The sequence below is a fragment of the Coptis chinensis genome, chromosome 5, assembly GCF_015680905.1.
Source record: "Coptis chinensis isolate HL-2020 chromosome 5, ASM1568090v1, whole genome shotgun sequence".
Taxonomy (NCBI): Eukaryota; Viridiplantae; Streptophyta; class Magnoliopsida; order Ranunculales; family Ranunculaceae; genus Coptis; species Coptis chinensis.
Window position 1 is genome coordinate 86,135,841 of NC_141460.1, and position 19,370 is coordinate 86,155,210.

Consider the following 19,370-nt stretch of genomic DNA (forward strand, 5'->3'; position numbering starts at 1 on the left):
TGCTAAATCAAGGGTTGGTACTTTGCCGCAATTGGAAAAGAGTAGGGCGTACAAGACTTGGCTAAGGTTAGTGTACAAGGCTTTGCTTTGATGGATGCGAACTACTTTATTCATCCCCAATGCTCAAAGTTGTCAAACCCACTGACATGAAAATTGTTGTGTGGACTGTGGAGGGGGCAGGGGGTGTGCCTATAATATTTTAAAAAGTTGGTGCTCAAGCGGTCATGCCCAATAAGTGGTTAAATAAGGGAAATATTGGATGGGGTAAGAAGTCACACTGAGGACAACACTCTGCTGCTCATGCAGAATTTATAGAGACATCCATTCATAGAGGAAGTGTCAACAAAGGCTGTGACTCATGTGCAATAAAACAATATTAATTGATCTTCAAGTGGAGCAAATTATAGCAGTAGTTCATTGTGACCACGACAAGTCTAGCATTAGTTCTTGCCGTCGTGCCTAATGATTGACTATCTTTTGAATATTCCATTGTTAGATGTGTTTGCAAATCGAAATATAAATAGGAGCCTACCACACAACATTTCATCCAAGTTTTTTCGGTTTCTGTATGCACAAAAAGTAGACAATATAAACATTATATTCCATGGTATGATAGGTCAACAAACAATCTTACACAATAATCCAGCCCACAAATGTAATGATGAAAGTAACAGCTCCATTTTTAAAAATTACCTAACTTCCACCTAATACACTCAAAACTAACTACCTTTCTTCTGGTTGGTTAGCAGTTATTTTTTCCCGCGTTTACTCATTCCTTCCTTGTTCTCAACTCCATCTCTCTGATTCATTTCTTTTCCCCTTCCTCAAAACCACCCCCTCTCTCTCTCTCTCTGTCTTCTTCAACCATGGAGTTTCTTTGTCTTCTTTTCTCCCTATACTTGTCTATGATCATCACTGTATACTCTCAACCTACACCACCTAGAGGTACTAAATAACTTACCTTTACAACTTTAATGACTGTCCATCTACTTATCTGTTTCTTTATGTATAACAGGCCTTTCGATCGATTGCGGTGCGACAGTTTCGTCAACGTTTGAAGGATTCCAATGGGTACCCGATGCAGATTACGTCATTGCTGGCACACCTAAAGCTATAAATATGCCAGACCTTATTCCTACTCTGTCCACGGTTCGATCTTTCCCTTTAAGTGATAAACCACATAAGTTTTGTTATGTTGTTCCTGTTTTTCGCAATGGGAAGTACTTGGTTAGGACTACTTATTACTATGGAGGAGTTAATGGGAATGAGTTGCCACCTGTTTTTGATCAAATTGTTGATGGGACAACATGGAGTGTTGTGAATACTACTGATGATTATATTAGAGGGTATTCTTCTTATTATGAAGGGGTTTTTCTTGCTAAAGGGAAGAGTATGAGTGTTTGTATTGCCACGAATAGTTATACCGATTCGGATCCGTTTATTTCTGCTCTGGAGTTTGTCATTTTAGGGGATTCTGTTTATAATTCGACGGATTTTGGCAAGTATGGACTTAGCCTTGTTTCAAGGAACAGTTTTGGATATGAGGGATCTATTATCAAGTAAGTTGTTGAGTTAATTGTGTTTTAGGCCTTTCTTCTTATTGAGCTGATACTGATTTTTTATTGTTTGTGTACATGATCAACTTTGGTGTTGACTTGAATCAGTGAGATTGATTTGATTAGGGGATTTACTGTTCTAATTGCTGTCACTGTTTAGTTAATATTAATTTAGTGCACTTTGTTTGTACTGTTTGATTTATTTAGGCTGAAAGGTTTGATTGGTGAAGATATATTCAATACTTCAAACGAATCTTGAATCCTATGTCCCTGTTTTTATTTTAAATTGTCTGAAAATTTTTATTTGTTTATGTAAAACACCAGATATCCAGATGACCCATTTAATAGATTCTGGGAGCCATTTGGGGACAACAATACTATCATACAAAGCACCAGAAATATAACTGTTTCTGGTTTCTGGAATCTTCCGCCGGCAAAGGTATTTGATACTGAATTGGTAGCTGACAAGGTTGAACCCTTGGAATTGCAATGGCCGCTGCTGTTTCTTCCAAACTCCAACTACTACATTTCTTTGTACTTCGCTGATAACCGTGATTCTTCGTTGGGGAGTTCAAGAGTATTCAATGTCACATTGAATGGAGTACAATATTACCACAATCTGAAGGTGTCTCCAAGTGGTGTTGCTGTCTTTGCAACCCGTTGGCCGCTCTCTGGTATTACAAATATTACTTTGACCCCGGCTTCTGGATCAGATGTTGGTCCATCTATCAATGCTGGAGAAATTTTCGATGTGCTGCTGCTTGGAGGAAGAACTGCCACTCGAGATGGTAAGTTTATCCACACCTTTAGTAGTAGAAGTGACCATAACATCTTTGTGCCATAACAAGCAGCCTCAACAATCTAAAAGGGTATTATTAAGCCACTTACGGTGAGGGCCACACCTCACATCCTTACTGACCAAGCTTTGAAAAATTAGTACAATGGAGTTTAAAGAGTAGATCTATACGTATGGATGAGTATATTATACACAGTGATGTAGTTTGACCTCTTGATTGTTCAAATTACATCACTTAAGATGGGATAGGGTTGACAACGGTCGTCCATGATGTATAAGCACATACCTATCAGGCTATCAGAGGCACACCAAGAAAAGAAAATATGAGAACATGCCATATGTTTATGTGCACTTCCCTAAAGATTGTTGAGCAATATATGGAGAAAGATGATGTCAGGTTTAAATTTTATTTCAACTTAGCTTTAGATATTGCTCTTATTCCCTAAGATGAGAGCCTGTTTCTTACTGCAGTGATTGCTTTGGGGAGAGTAAGGAATAGTTTACAAAATCCCCCACTAGATTGGAATGGTGATCCTTGTTTACCTAGTGGGTACTCATGGACTGGAGTCACCTGCTCTGAAGGACCTCGGATACGCGTGATCACTCTGTGAGTTGGACTTGCAATTTGAATTAGTTTTGCACATTATAGATGTTAATCTGTTACTGTTCTTAGAGAAACTTACTTTTTGGTGTTTTATGCAGAAACATGTCAAGCATGAGTCTTTCAGGATCTTTATCAGATAGTGTTGCCAATTTGACTGCATTAACTGACATGTAGGTTCTCCTATATACAGAACATTAGGTTGTTGACCGGAGAAGAGGATATTTTGCTGACTAGTGATCTTATTTTGTAAATGACAGCTGGCTAGGGAACAACAATTTGTCAGGATCCATTCCTGATCTCAGCCCTTTAAGGAGGCTGAAGTCATTGTAAGTTTTGCTTCTCTGTGTGGGTTTTACTCCGTTTACCCATTTATATAGCTAGAAAGCGCTCTCCATGAGCCAGCCTTCACATTACATTGAACACTTAAGATATGCATTTATCAAGCTAAAGTGGTGAAATCAACACTCAATTTGGTTGCTTTGACACTGTTTTGGCTGTCTTATTCATGATCTGCATTATTTAAGCCTGATGTACCACATTTCTTATTTAGTTTGCCCTTGGTTTTGCTATGTGTTCTGAAGGCATCTGGAGAACAATCAGCTTAGTGGAGAGATTCCTCAGTCGCTAGGAAACATTGGCAGCCTGCGTGAACTGTAAGTTTGACTTTCTTGACACAAACATGCAGTGCAATTAGGTTTCTCATGTTCTTCTTGTTGACATGTTACTCTTCTTATTATTTTTTGTTGCTGTCATTGCTGGTGTTATTTTTGTAGCTTTATGGTTACGAGTTTGGTTATCATTGCCACAGCATTTTGCAAAATTGGTTCTTATTAGTCACTGTATTTTGTAGTGTTTGTTGGTAAGAAAGCAATACGAGAGGAGAATTTTCAGAAGTTTAATCTTTTACATAACACTTGTTACCATACTGACATAATAAAACTGCGACCACTGTTTGTTCAATAGATTCTGGTATACCATGGTTCCTGAACATTAGATGGCATTATGGTGGAATTTCTTTTCGAACTTTTTTCCCTTTCATTTTTAAAGATTTTGAATCCACTATTTCTTCCAGAAATGTTTCAGTTATTCTGTAAGAGTATGTTAGTGTGTATTAGAGAGAGAGGGGGAAGGGGAAAGGGGAGGGAAAGGAAGAGGTGGGAGAGTTAAACTACCTAGGAACATCCTCCCTAACTTTCCATTGGATGGTTCTTGTCAAAGACAAGTTGGAATGTTTTTGCCTTATCATCCATGGAAAATGGATCTAGTCGTTATTGGTAGAGTTCTAGGAGCACATCTAAGCCACCACCTGTATCTAAGCCAACACGTGCTCCTAAGTCACCACCTCCATCTAAGCCAACACCTGGAAGTTTTGGGGTATCTTAGGTAATTGTGGAAGTTATGCGTCTTCTGCACTAGTGTGGATTATGTTCTTCTAGGCTCACTCCTTTGTGTAGTTTTGTTTGGCGTGCAACTTTAGTTTCTTCTAGCAAGTATGGGAGTAGCATTCTCCTTCATGATTGTACATGTTTCTGTATTTCAGCTACGTACAGAATAACAACATGACTGGTCAAGTCCCGAATAGCCTTATAACAAAGCCCGGATTGAACCTCAAGTATGAAAGTTCTCAAACCATCACGCTTTTCAGTTCCCAATTTATGCAATCAATTTACCTTATTTTTGTATTTTTTGTTCTTAGGTTCACTCCTGGAAACCACTTTTCATTTCCACCACCTGCATCAGCAAAGTAGTTTCTACTTTCAAGGTAAATGTACATTGATTTACAAAAGTTTCAATATCAATATATATATCATTTGAGAATCCAGTCTCCACTATTTCATGTAGTGGATGCCTGAAAGAGTTTATACTCGTAATCCCAAAACTGAATGCTCATCTTGGCTTGTCGGTAAACGAAATAAGGGTTGTTCAGCAAACTGGAGTGCGTAAGAAACTGTGTATAGATCAAAGTGTTGTGCATAGGATGATTCTTTATTTGTTGAATTTGAGATGTGAACACATAACGTCAGGCTTTGATGATTGTAAAATAGCGTCATCTGCTGTAATGTTACATATTTGCTTCATCGTAAATGTATCATGATTATTTTTGTAATATTCTTTAACATCAGAATGGGTATATAAGTATATTGAATTTTGTTAGTTATGTTCAAGCCTGTGGAATTCTCACAGATCGTATAAGGATTTCAGAACTTCTACCTTGCATATAGCCAGAAGTCTTGTGGATGTCCACTTTTATTCTCTCTGTGCCTGTCAGTCATATATCAAGCATTTGGATATTGGATAGGACATGCATTGCTCAAGTATTTTCTTAAAACCACTTTCTTCTCTTCAATTTGCCTCTTTTAGTAAAATGAAAGAGGCAATCTCTAATATTATAGAGGTTAAGGTGTAACTCTTCCTCGAGTCCACACCATACCGCCAAAACATGCTTCACAGATTGAACTAGATCTCTTAGACAAATGTGTTGGACTAAATCTCTTAGACAAACATTAGCGGTTCAATGTAGGCACCATCTAGGGTATATCATCTTGTTTTAAAATGGCGTAAAAGATTTAATTCTCACTTCTTTGATCCATGAGACTTGTTTAAAGGCGGCAAGAGCTACTTATAACAGCCCATTCACTGTTAACAATGTTTAGCCTCCTCTGTTAGTTTGGATTTGCTAACATCAGGGTATAATCTATAGAGACTGGAAAATCAACAAGAAGTTTCCTTGAGCATTTCTTTTACTTACTTCCTTGACATGCTTATTACCACTCTGAAGGGTGTCTATGATGTCTGATCCCAACTTAACCGTGCTAATCACCGTCCAACTTGTACTCTGACGAAGGTATGACTGTTTGGCTGGTTAGGCCAAATCAATAATTGAATGAGATAGCAGTACTAGATGGAGAGCTTGCTGTAAGGGGTTTATTCACATTCTGAGTAATCAGTACAGATACTGTGCATTAGGAGATTACTGGGTGAAATTGCTGTTGATTTCATCCCTTTAAGAAGCAGTAGAAGTTTTGCACCGCAGAGCTGGATGCTGAGGTATTTTAACAGGAACATAGTTCATCGCTGGGCTTATCAAGCAATTTGAGGAAACATCTCAATATTTATTAGAGAAAATGGTTAGTCCTTGAAGCTCAGAAATTTTTGTGATGACAGTACACCCATACAATGACCCTTCACAGACATTAGTCTTTTCTATGTACTAAAAAGGGTATATGCTTCTCCGGAAATGCCTCGATATGTAAGCATCAATGCAATCCCACTACCTCAGTAGGAAGTAGTTTGGACTTTGGATCAAGTACCGCATGGGAAAACTATTCTTTTCATTTTTTTTCCTTTCATTGTCAAGCTTCTGTTTTCTCCCACGTGCTTTATCACTATGAAAATGTTTCTAAACCATGTCGTTTTAGTGATTTGTTTACCAAAGACTGTTGTCACAGAAAGCTTCAGGGCATGAGCCTCAGAAACCATGCTGAGTGTTTCGACTTTCGATTAAAATGCCTTAAGGTAGATAATTCGTTCCCACCTTATACAAATCCACTTGCTTTTTTTTGCTAGAAGGGTGATTGATTAATTAAAAGAATAAAGATTACAAGATGAAAAAATAAGAAAGATATGAAGAATTCAAGTAGGGTATCCTTATCTGTGTACCCTGCTCAATACATTAAATCTTAGTTGATGAACCTAAAGTAGGTAGTAGAATGATTCTCCAGATTTCTCATGAATGGAGGTCGAACATCCCACCATACCTTTTGTCCCATGAGTAGTGCTGCTCCATGTCTGGCACAACTATCAGCTCCAGAGTTAGTTTCCCGCCAAGTAGCAGTGACGTTTAGCCATGTAGCTTGTTCCTGTAATACTTGCCAAGTTGCCTTGACTCTCCAATGCATTTTACCCGTCTGGAATGCTTTAACCACCGAGGAAGAATCTGATTCTATCCAAATGTGTTTCCACCCGAGCTCTAGTGCTTTCTTGACTCCCTCGACAATGGCATATGTTTCAGCCATGTAGTTAGTTGTATTTCCTAGTCCACCAGCTGCTGCTCCAAGAAAGTCACCTTTATGATTTCTGTAAACTACTCCCCAACCAGAGTTGCCTGGATTCCCCCTTGAACTACCATCAACATTCATCTTAAGTATACCCAAAGGAGGAAGGTTCTAATAACGTTCAAATATCTTTGGAGACTTTCGAAGTTTATGTTGTAGGTTGAAGAAGTGTAGAATCTTCAAGTCTTGCACTGAATTGTTCATATGACCCGAGGACTTATGATATGCTCTGATTGTTGCTCGTCGAATCAAGAAACAAATCTTGCTGAAACTGGATGCTTTATTGTCATAGAGCACTATGTTCCTGTTTTTCCATAGGCTCACTAGGCTTGTTATCGAACAAGCCTTCCACATGTCCAGAATGAGGGAGCTATAGTGTTTTCCTTGTTGTAGAATGTCATTGAAGGATTCAATCTGCAGCCGCATGTCAAATACTTCACTAACATATTTCCAGATTTTTTTTGCCAGTTCACATTCATATAACAGGTGATCGAGAGTTTCTTCATGTGTCTTGCATATGCAACACCTCGAAGCCAGTTGGGATTTCCTCCTTTTCATCTGATCGTCAGTTCTAGTGGCTCCATGTGCCAATTTCCATGCTATTCCTTGTGTCCTTGGTAAGACTTTAGCACTCCATATGAACTTACTCCTTCTCGGTTTGTTGGCTTTGGTTCTAATGTCGTCATGTGCAGCAGAAACCGTAAATTGACCATTCTTAGTGGATAACCAGATCCTTTCGTCCTCTCTGGAGCTGTGAGGTTGCTGCAGTGAATTGATATCAGTACCAATATGATTCATCACTTGAATCATACTATTAGAGAAGTCCCATTCATCTCCATGAATGCAGTTTGTGAGTGTTGCCCGAAGCTTCATTATGTGTTTTCTTTCCTCCTGAAAGTAGTCACAAATAGGTTTCTGACATAACCAATTGTCCCTCCATAGATTTATAGATGCACCATTCCCAACAATCCATCCATGAAATGGAGCCATTTCCTTGAGACCCCATCTTATTCCCAGCCATACAGTTGAGGTCAAATCCACTTGCTGCACAACAGCTGAAGTTGGGATCTTGAGGATTATTTGATGAGGGTCTTAAACTAGCTAGTCTCAATAAGAGTGTTCATGGCTCCAGCTTAGGAAATTCTTGAATGCAGTAGTACTATCTCTGAAGTGTTTGACATCTTTAAAAGCCAATTTTTTGTCGGAAATACCATGGGGGTTAATAAAAATGATATTAATACATTAGTTGAACTCCAGGGAACATGACTTGTTGCTAACCTGCTATTCCTAATATTTTAAGTAATGAACTAAGAATTATATAATGGGGGATTGTAAGTAAAATAATAGTGAATAAGGACAAATTAAAAAGCAGGAATGGTCTAGACAATCCAATTATGGTCTGCTTGTACTCATCAATTCAATACCTATGAATCTATGTTGTTCATGAAACGCAGCTACTTCGAAATTATTCAAACTTCCGAGTTCGTTGTGACTGCATGTGTAATATGTGTTCAGCAACAGTAGATTCAAGCATCTTGAAACAGTAAAAGGTTGAGCTTGGATCAATTCCCATAAGCCCCTGGGGAGTGGTTTAAGGGTTTAGGGCTTAAAATTATGTAAAGTTCTACCAATGAAAGAAAAATAGAAAGTTCTACCAATGAAAAAATAGAAAGAAAAATAATGTGAAATAGCAAGATACATGTAACATTTAGATGTCACCTACATGAGAACAGAGAAGGTTACCTTTACATTAATGAAACAGATCCACAGCAACAAAAAGAACTCTGAAAATAAAATGGGAAGAAAAAAGAAAGAAAGAGGAGCTAGATGATGGTGAAATCCTAGAAAGAGAGCCTACTCTATTCACCAACCTAACCTTTCTACATTCCCTTCCTTAAGTGAAACAGAGGAGGCATTACACTAGTCTTCCCTTGGATGGATGAGGGTACATTAATCACAGGTCTTATTCTAATGCTAGCTGATCTTGTTCTCTCTAATCCTTGTTTTATTCTCTTCACATGCTTCTCCCTATTCCATAAACTTTCCTTGCCTGTTTTTCCAGCATCTACTGAACCTGTATGGACACTGGAATCCATGGACGATGAAGAAGAAGATGTAGATGATGATGGTGACAATGTTGAGGCACGCTGTTTCTTCAACCTTAAGAGTTCTTTCCATAATAAAGTGCACTTAGGTGGACGAGGAGATGGATCTTCGTCTAAGAACCAACTTACTCTATTCTCTTCCTTACCTGCTTCCTTCTCTACTTCCTCTTTTGCCTTGAGAGTGATTTTGTTGAGCTTATTCGATTGTTGCATTTGCCAAAAGGGGAGTAACCTTCCCTCAAAGAAAAGCTCGTCGGCTGTTATCATGGTATTTGTAGTAGCAGAATTACCAGAGAGAAACTCAAAGTCCATATTACGCGCTTTGTCTTTCTCTGCATCGGCTTTTTTGGTCTCAGAGTTTGGAGTTAAGGAAAGGAAGTTGTCGTCGTCGAGAAAGTCGACTGAGAATGAGATTCTTGGGCTACAAGTTGTGTCAATGGATCTAGAAGTTGCCTGAATACTTTCTAGGGAAACCATGGTGGTTGTGTCTGCTTTGGGAGAGGAGAAGAGAGGAGGGTGAGTCATGTATGAAGTTGGTTACTTGGGTGTGTCTTAAGGCATGCACGAGGTTCTGTTTTATAAATGGAGCTTGGTGCTTCTTTTGCTCCTTTTTTGTTTTTCTTTTGGTCAGTAAATGTTTGGACGGTGAGATTATTTAACTAAATGGTCTGGTGAAGCTGAAACAAGTGAGTTAAGATTGTGTTTAGATGTAGGGTGACAGCAAATGGAGCCCATTGGAAGTAAAAGACAGACTATATACATAGTTTGGCTTGGATTTTGCATGTTTGTCACATTTTTTTCGCTTTTTTTTTGGGTTCTTAACAGTAAGCTTCTGTTCGGTTACTCCAACATAATGTTGCAGTAGCAACATTCAAAACTCAAAAGACAGGTACGTGCAGTAAAGGAATCTTGCACACATGGCAATAGATCAAACAGTTTTTTAGTTTCTGTAGCTGGTTTAATTACTTCAAAACACAAAATCTGGTAACATTTTTACCTTCAACTAACTTTTGTGTTCTTTTAGTCCCTGAACAGAACATGCTAGCCAAATAAGAGCTATCTAATTTTATTTAAGTGATGAACTGATGATACAAACACTTCCTTAGTTAGAACACCAGCAAACAAAGAACAGAAAAGCTGATTTAATTTTTAAACCAGGTCCAGGTGAAAAAGAGATATATAGTTAATGGCTTAATGGTACAATAATTTTTCTTGGAAAGGGCCAAAAAGAGTATTTAAAGTAGTTGGTCAAAAGAGATAAGCATTGAGAGCTTGACTCATTGCTTACAGGATAAAACTTTGCAATGGTCCCTAGCATGTGGTAACATGAGAGAAGCTTTCTCTTCATGTTACTTCTACTCTTAAGTCTTAACTAGGTCATAAACCATATCTAAGATACCTACTTAATTAACTAAATAACCCGTTTGAACCATTCTTTGATGGTAAACTTTCAACTTTCTCATCATTGAATTGGTCAAGGGTATTCAATTCAAGTCTTTCACATATACATAATGTTCGTCTTTTTTAAATGTTTCAGTTAAAGATACCATGTTACCCTAATCTCATATAGCCTGCAGGCAGCTAATAAACAAAATGGTAGTACAAGAGTTGAGGCGAGGAGCGATCGTGTGTAAGGGTGGAATTTGAGCATCTGGCTTGGGCTCGGTTCAAGTTCGCTCATTTAATTATATTAGCCGAGCTCGAGTTTAAATATAATTAAAACTCGTGTAACAAATGAATTTGATGAAGCTCGGCTTGTTTATCTCAAATAACATCTTTGTAGTATAAAACTAGATTTTGGACCCGGGCATACGCCCGGGATCTATTAAATATTTTGTGTGCTGAAAAGGCTTTATAAAATGTCTCACACAAATTTTCGAATCGAATATATTTTTATTGAAAATAAATCAAATATGTTAATCGATTATGGTGCATAAGTACTTAGAAATTAAGAGATCAAATTGAGATAGTATCTTCACTTTATGGTTTAGGATATTAATCCATAATTTTCAAATAAAATTATCTTAAACGATCTAGCTTGTATAATAGTTTTTAGATTTATGGTGATTTAGCGACAAATTTTCGAATCAAAAAAATATTTTTATTGAAAATAAACCGAAATATGTTAATGATGATTATGGTGCATAAGTACTTGGAAACTAAGGGATCAAATTGAGATAGCCGAGCAACGATTATGGTGTATAAGTACTTGGAAACTAAGGGATCAAATTGAGATAGCCTCTTCACTTTGTGGTTTAGGATATTAATCCGTAATTTTCAAATAGAATTATCTTAAACTCGATCTAGCTTGTATATATAATAGTTTTATTAGATTTATGGTGATTTAACGGTAAATCATCACCGCTCAGCTTACGTACTAATGTGTACAAATCACTAAAATAGATTGATTGTTTCCATATCCTCAAAGAATATACTACTCCCACTTGAAAAGATTTATCACATGAACGTGTCCTACGAACGGGTACCGTTATATTAAATTATTCTAAAAAATATTAGCAACTATGCATAGCTATGAGATATGAAAATTATATTAATTACTCAATTAAATTTCTTGCACCACTCTCTATAAAAAGGAAGCATCAAACTTTGATAAAACTCATCGACTTCTTTTCATTGTTAGTTTTAACAATAGAAGTTTGATTGAAGTTTTTTGAGAATGTCCAATTTGGTGAAGATAATATTGAAGCTACTTGAATAGCAAGGCATTCCCAATCACAATAAAAAGAAGTATGATAAACATTACTTAAAATGCAAAACTATATTTGTCGAGACATTTATTCCCCTACATATAATACAAATATATTTTAGGGTTATTAGTTGAATACATTTGCATCAAGTTTATAATTTTTCATTAATTATTCTTTTGAGGTTAGTTTAATGTAGCACGTTGCATCCGGTTTCCAAATTCTCATTAATTATTCTTTGAGATTAGTTCAATAGTTGCATCAAGTTTCCGATTTCCCATCAATTATTATTTAAGGTTAGTTCAATTGCATCCATTTTATGATATCCCGCTACTTATTCATTAAGGTTAATTCAAGATGTTGCATCCAGTTTTTTATGTTTCGTTAATTATTATTTGAGATTAGTTTATTGAATTTGCATCCGTGTTCTAATCTCTCGTTAATTACTCTTTGAGGTTAGTTCAATACATGCATCCAATTTCGATTTCTGTTAATTGTTTTTCTAGGTTAGTTCGATAGTTTACAATTTCTATACAGTTTGCATATATGTAAGAGTCTGTTTTTAAACTCACTTTCATTTTGGGTTCCTAATTACTCAGAATTACTCATGTGAGAAGGCTAAAAACCGACATTTATGCTTTGAGGTCGATGCGATGCGCTTACATTCGACTTTCGATTTTCGAGTTAACTATTTTTGAGGATATTTCAATGCATTTGCATCCAATTTCTGATTTCTGTTAGTTAATATCTTATTTTAGTTTAATGCGGTTGCATCTAGTTTTTGGATTTTTGTTAATTATTTTTTGAGGTTAGTTCAATGCAGTTTGCATCCAATTTCGAATTTATGTTAATTGTTCTTTGAGGTTAGTTCAATGTATTTGCCTCAAGTTTTCGATTTCCCGTTAATTATTTTTTGAGGTTAGTTCAATGCAGTTACATCACATTTATAATTTCCCGATAATTATTCATTTAGGTTAGTTCAGTGTAGTTTCATCCATTTTTCAATGTTTCATTAATTAGTCTTTGAGATTAGTTCATTGCATTTGGATCTAGTTTTCAATTTCCCGTTAATAACTCTTTAAGGTTAGTTCAATACATCTGCATCTAGTCTCTGATTATTTATGCTTTAAGGTTAGTTCGATGCAATTATATCTGGTTTCTGATTTCCGTTAATTATTATTTTTGAGATTATTTCAATGCATTTGCATTTAGTTTCGATTTCCCACCAATTATTCTATGAGGTTAGTTTAATGCGGTTGTATTCGGTTTTTTATTTTATGTTAATTATTTTTTGAGTTTAGTTCAATGTATTTGCAAGGTTTCGATTTCTCGGCCTATTAATTATTATCGAGGTTTGTTTGATGTATTTGCATACCGTTTCGATTTCCCATTAAATATTTTTCAAGGATTTGTATACAATTTCTAATTTCCCTTTAGTTATTATCGACATTAGTTTAATGCAATTGCACTCAGTTTTCAATTTCTAGTTAATTACTTTTTTAGTTTAGTTTATTGCATTTGCATAAAGTTTCCAATTTTTTAATTATTCTTTGAGCTCAGTTATGCATTTGAATCCAATTTCTAATTTCCTTTTAATTATCCAATGTGGTGTATAATACCAACTTCTACTGATCCATCTGTAGTGTTCTTGCAAACATGACATAAAAAGTAAATTATGTTTGATTTATTATGTGGGATCATTGAAGATTATCAGTTCGATTTCCCATTAATTATTATTTTAAATTATGCATGACTTACTATGTAGAATCTTCAAAGATTATCTACGAACGGGTGTTGTTATATTAATTATTTTGAAAAATATTTGTAAATATGCAAAACTTTTATATATTAATATTATATTAATCACTCAACCAAATTTCTTATAACGTGAAAACCTTATTCTCCATTAAAAAAAAATAACTCATGTACCTTTAATAAAATCCTTCAACTTCATTTTGTTGTTTAATAATAGAAGTTTGATTGAAGTTTTGTGAGATTGCCTAATAAGGTGAAGTTCATATATATTGTAGCTACTTGAATAGCAAAGAGTTCCCAATCATACGGAAAGAGATAAGATAAACATCATTTTAAATGCAAAACTATACTTACCGAGACATTCCCACAACATATAACCCAACTATGTTTTGAGGTTAGTTTAATGTATTTGCATCCGGTTTATGATTTTCCGTTATTTATATTTTGAGGTTAGTTCAATACAGTTGCATCCAATTTTCAATTCCTGTTATTTATTTTTTGAGATCAATTCAATGCAGTTGCATCCAGTTTCTGATTTCTCGTTAATTATTCTTTTTAATTAGTTCAATACATTTGCATCTAATTTGAGCATTAATTATTCTTTGAGGTCGGATTCAATACATTTGCATCCAGGTTCGATTTCCCATTAATTATTCGTGAGATTAGTTTAATGCATTTGCATCCAGTTTCTGATTTATCGTTTATTATTTGATAAAGTTACATTTGCATCTAGTTTCCGATTTCTCATTAATTATTGTTTGAGATTAGTTCAATGAATTTGCATACAGTTTCCTATTTACCATTAATTATTTTGAGGTTAGTTCAATGCATTTGCATCCGGTTTATTTTTGAGATTAGTTGGGTAGTTCCATCCGGTTTCCGATTTCCCATTAATTATTTTTTAATATTAGTTCCACGATTTGCATCATGTTTCCAATTAATAATTAATTTTTCTTTGACGTTAATTCAATGCAATTGCATCCAGTTTCGATTTTCTATTAATTTAATCTTTGAGGGTTAGCTCAATGCATTTGCATCCGATTTCGATGCGACAATTATTTTTTTATGTTAGTTTGATGTATTTGCATCCAAGTTTTGATTTTCCGTTAATTATTCTTTGAGGTTAGTTTAATAGGATTGTATCCATATATATTCTAATTTTCTATTAATTACTTTTTAAGATTAGTTTAATGTTTGCATTTGCATCCAGGTTCGATTTTCCGTTAAATATTATTTGAGGTTAGTTCGATACATTTGCATCCAGTTTTGGTTCCCCATTAATTGTTTTTTACGTTAGTTTCATTCAATATTATATATATTTTAAAATATTTGTCATTATTGCTTTTTTTTTTTTTTTTTTTTAATTTTCTATTATATATTTTGTGATGTTATTTTTGTATAATTGTTTTAACTATGTTTTGAGGCCATGTTAAGGATATATTGAAATAAGTCGGTGTTTTATCATAGACACTAAAATTGTATGATTTGTAGTAAGGAATTAGTTTATACAAATTACATATTTTTTAGCAATTTTTTTATTTGATCAAATATATAAGAATTGGAACACTAAAAGTGTTTGATTCAGAATAATAGAAAATTACTTTATACAAATCACCTATATTTTAGCAATTTTAAAAATATTTGTCATTATTGTTTTGCCGTTATTTTTTTTTTTTTCATTTTCTATTATATATTTTGTGATGTTATTTTTTGTATAATTGTTTTTAACTATGTTTTGAGGTGTTAAGAATATAGAAATAAGTCGGTGTTTTATCATAGACACTAAAATTGTATGATTTGTAATAAGGAATTCTACAAATTACATATTTTTTTTTTATTTGATCAAATATATAAGAATTGGAACACTAAAAGTGTTTGATTCATAATAGAAATTACTTTTACAAATCACCTATTTATTTTTTAGCAATTTTTTTTTATTTGATCAAATATGTAGAATTGGAAATACACTCAAACTCTCCAAATATAATAATTAGAAATACACTCAAACTCTCCTAAGAGGTTCTATGTATGTGAGATTGTAGGCTATTGAAAAAGACTATCTTTTCATATTAGAGTGCCACATGAGAGAGAAAAACTAACTCTCTCATATTAGAGTGCCACATAGGAAAGAGAAAATACTCAATTAGAGGTCTCTGCTTTAGTATATAGATAGTAGATAACCGATTAGGTATTCCAACTCACTCGTTTAGCTCAAATAATATTTTTGTAGTGTAAAATAGCCGAGCTACTCTAGTTTGCTTGTTTAGCTCAAATAACATTTTTGTAGTGTAAAATAACCGAGTTATTCCAGTTCGCTCGTTTTAAGTATATGAGCCGAGCTCCATATCAATTTAAAACTCGTGTAATAAACGAGCCGAGCTTGAACATAGTCGTTTAGCTCGAATTAATTCCAACTTAATCGTGTGTAAGCAGTTAAGCACACATGCAATATTGATGGACCCAAACCATGAAGAGACCAAGATGCATCGAAGATCTTACCCTTCCAATTCTCACCACGGATAGCATTTTGTCCTAAAGTGGCTTAATCATGAATTAAAAAATGTGTACAAAAAGATGCAAATTAGTATGTAAATATATCTCTAAACCATTAGCTGTACATGTCAGAATAGATCCATATCTTACCAGATGCAGGCATGCAGCTCAACTGGATTGGAGCAGGGTAGACTGTTTTTTTTGTGGGCCATAGCGAGCTCTTAAAATATAAAGCCTCTCCTGAAGAAAAAGATTGCCATGCAAATTTGTTCATGTATACGTAGTTTTCGGTTATTGCAGCCATCTATCATCTCATACAAGTATGCGAACGGCTATACATCGTTTATTTTTTTTTCTTAAAACCCGTTATGGTTTTTTCGGATTCTAATTATTGTAATTATATAGGAGAGGATTATCTTTTTTTTTAAATAAAATAAAAGATAATTATGTTATTTAAGGGGTGATTTTTGACATACCCAACAAAACACTTCCGTCCCCCAACTTTAAAATAAATAAATAAAATGATTTTAGACATATTTAGCTTTCTAAATTACACTTCTTTTCTATTAAACGTATCCAAGATATTTATTGACTAAAACAAGTCATTTACTCTATGTGATTTAGAAGAAAAAGACGTTTTTTTTTTTTTTTTTTTTTTTTTTCCAATAACCTCTTATTCTTTTGTCTTATCAATAAACATAAAAACACCCACTTTTGATTTGGATCAATCATACCAAAGTAATAAAGATGAATACCAATCAAATGAGGATGAAGAAAAAAAATTCAAAATCAAATTTTGACGAATGGGAAAACGAAGAAGACTATTTGGATTGCGGGTGAAGACCGAGTGATGGGTCAAAGGTTTTTTATACACTCCTGCCAATGAGCCAAACATTTGCCACGCCACACCTGAAAATAATGAAACCTTTGAAGCTAATTTAACGTTAAGATTTAACGGAGCATATGAATTTCGAATAATGAGTATGCCACTTCGACTTGCGTTTCTAGACATACTCTCTGTTTTTCAGTAAAATATTAAGTGAAGTATATGAATGAAGTACACTTTAGTACCATCCAGTTACGCGACTTCTTCAAGAATTCAAGTGATCATGCACAACTATTGCTTACTATTCCCAGATGGAGAATCAGAGTCTTCAATTGCTGCATTATATTTTTATAATGGAGTTCTTATAGCTCTGCTTGTTCTGATGAATCTTCTATTAGAGTTATGCTAATTGGAGCTGTTCAACATCTCTAGGATTATGTTCTTGCTGATTTCAATTCGTCTTCAAAGATCAGAGAAGAAAAAGCAACAATGTGATGCAATGTTTGCCTGCTTTGATAGGCAACTGAGTGTGCTCTTATGAGTTTTAGACTAGTTGTGCTAACATGCAACTTTTCCAGGTGTTTAAGTTTTGTGCTAGCATTCCGATAGGCACCAAAGTTCATCATGTTTTTGATGGGAGAAAGTTTGGTCAATAATTTCATGTCTCTTGGGGCTGATGAACCTGAAGAGATAAAGGGAAATCATAAAGAAAGTGCAATCGCATCATCATGTTCCTAGCAGTCCAATATAAGTAGCTTATTAGTAGAAACTAGGGATGATAATGTTAACACGATAGAAAGGCTAAATCAAGGATTCATGCAGTATGGATGTTCACATTACCGATGAAGGTGCCAAATTAGAGCACTGTGCTGCAATGAGATTTTTGACTGTCGTCATTGTCATAATGAGGCAAAGAACAATATAAATGTTGAAGGAAAGCTTAGACATGACCTTCCACGCCATGAAGTTCAACAGGTCATTTGTTCACTTTGTGGCACTGAACAAGTTTGCGTCAACTGCGGTGTTTGTATGGGTAAATACTTTTGCAAAACTTGCAAATTCTATGATGACGATACATCAAGAAGTCAGTACTGTTGTATGCAGATAAAAGAAAACAATAGAAGACAAGGACATAATAACAGGTAATAACCAAGGCGCGGATTAGGCTGTCCTTAAGGAAAGATTTTGCCCTTTCTAATGGTGCAGAAAGGCAACAGTGGCATCTTTCTCACAGGATTCAATGGTTAACAGCAGCCTGACTTTGCACTAGAAACGGACTACCCTCTAGAACAAAGAATATAACTCTCTCTGGCGGGCTGAAGAAGAAGAAGAAGAATAGGTGTGAATCTCGTTTTCGAAAAGTGGGATGAAGACCGATAGAGTATTCACGATTTATGGTTTTCTCTTGAATTGGATTTGGTGTATAGAGGCGATAAGACGACTTCGACCTCTCTCGATATAGAGGCGCAGCAAAGACGACTTCTGGTATATACACGAGTTCTCTCTCTCTGTTCTGTGATGATCTCTCTCTATGAACACAGCAGTGTTTACATAGAGTATGATTGGTTATCATAGATGGAGAAGGACACCTCTCCAAGTCGCCGATAGGCAATTGGTAATCCACTACCCACTAGACAAACTACCCACTGACCGAGCCCACTGACTTCGGTTCGTTCGGGTGGCGTGGCTTGTAGGTGTGTGGCTATGGGTGAGTCCTCCCTCCTAACACAAAAGCCTTTGTACCCTAAGGGCACGCCCTTATGCTAGAGGATCACCTCATATACCTCACTTGCTAGTGGTGGTTCACCAATGTGGGACTAAACAACACACAAGTATTTTGAAATACTCTTTAGATATTCCAACAAGTACCACTGTAACGGCTGTGGGATTTGCAGAATTGGAGGGCGTGAGAATTTTTTCCATTGTTACAAGTGTGGTTGTTGTTACTCGGTGCATCTAAAGAATAGCTATCATTGTGTGGAAGGGGCAATGCATCATGATTGCCCCAGTTTGCTTTGAGTATCTATTCGAGTCGAGAAATGATATAACTGTCATGCCTTGTGGACATACCATTCACATGAACTGCTTGAAGGAGATGCGGCAACACTTGCAGTATGCCTGCCCCCTTTGCTCCAAATCTATCTGTGATATGTCCAAGGTGTGGGAGAAGCTTGGCATGGAAATTGCCATGACACCAATGCCTGAATCATATCACGATAAAAAGGTTTGGATTTTGTGCAACGACTGTGGAGCATCCTCAGAAGTTCAGTTTCATGTGGTGGCTCAGAAATGCATGAGTTGCAATTCCTATAATATTCGTCAAACCAGAGGCTTTTAATTCAAGATGACTGGTTTCTCAATTGCTTTATTTATCTTTCATTTTGTTCTCTTCCGGAGTTTGCCCTCCTTTTGAAGTAGGAGAGGAGATGGGCAGCTATTTGACCCAAAAAAAAACTGAGACAGCAACTGTGAATC

The 19,370-nt window shown here is 35.4% G+C and overlaps 2 protein-coding genes and 1 pseudogene across 11 annotated transcripts; all 3 read left to right on the forward strand.

Moving 5' to 3' along the window:
* The first annotated feature begins 686 nt into the window (after positions 1-686).
* LOC147499626 (Leucine-rich repeat (LRR) family protein) lies at positions 687-10,884 on the forward strand. Of its 10 annotated transcripts, none has more exons than XR_015195976.1 (11): positions 687-945; positions 1,016-1,559; positions 1,881-2,344; positions 2,824-2,959; positions 3,055-3,126; positions 3,214-3,282; positions 3,538-3,609; positions 4,497-4,568; positions 4,653-4,718; positions 7,466-7,628; positions 7,704-9,665. XR_015195976.1 is itself a non-coding variant. In XM_086561417.1 (10 exons), exons 1-9 carry the CDS (start codon positions 867-869, stop codon positions 4,702-4,704), a joined length of 1,560 nt encoding a protein of 519 aa, XP_086417543.1. In that variant the 5' UTR covers positions 687-866; the 3' UTR covers positions 4,705-4,718; positions 5,802-6,921. The 10 variants fall into 10 exon arrangements, 5 of the variants coding, with proteins under 5 accessions (XP_086417543.1, XP_086417542.1, XP_086417541.1 ...); XR_015195974.1 differs by having other exon boundaries at positions 7,707-9,665; XR_015195975.1 differs by having other exon boundaries at positions 7,480-7,628.
* On the forward strand, positions 8,832-9,665 carry LOC147499627 (uncharacterized). Its single transcript, XM_086561421.1, has 2 exons — positions 8,832-8,971; positions 9,074-9,665. The coding sequence occupies exons 1-2, from the start codon at positions 8,947-8,949 to the stop codon at positions 9,571-9,573; spliced, it is 525 nt and encodes a 174-aa protein (XP_086417547.1). The 5' UTR covers positions 8,832-8,946; the 3' UTR covers positions 9,574-9,665.
* Positions 10,885-17,384: 6,500 nt separating the features above from the next.
* Positions 17,385-19,234, forward strand: LOC147499628 (putative E3 ubiquitin-protein ligase RZFP34; annotated as a pseudogene).
* Positions 19,235-19,370: the final 136 nt, after the last annotated feature.

Coding starts and splice junctions, on each gene's coding strand:
- LOC147499627 (XM_086561421.1), top strand. CDS start 8,947: ATGGATGAGGGTACATTAATCACAG. Junction 8,972..9,073: donor TGAGGGTACATTAATCACAG/GTCTTATTCTAA, acceptor CTGTTTTTCCAG/CATCTACTGAACCTGTATGG.
- LOC147499626 (XM_086561417.1), top strand. CDS start 867: ATGGAGTTTCTTTGTCTTCTTTTCTCCCTATACTTGTCTATGATCATC. Junction 2,960..3,054: donor CGGATACGCGTGATCACTCT/GTGAGTTGGACT, acceptor TGTTTTATGCAG/AAACATGTCAAGCATGAGTC. Junction 3,283..3,537: donor TTAAGGAGGCTGAAGTCATT/GTAAGTTTTGCT, acceptor TGTGTTCTGAAG/GCATCTGGAGAACAATCAGC.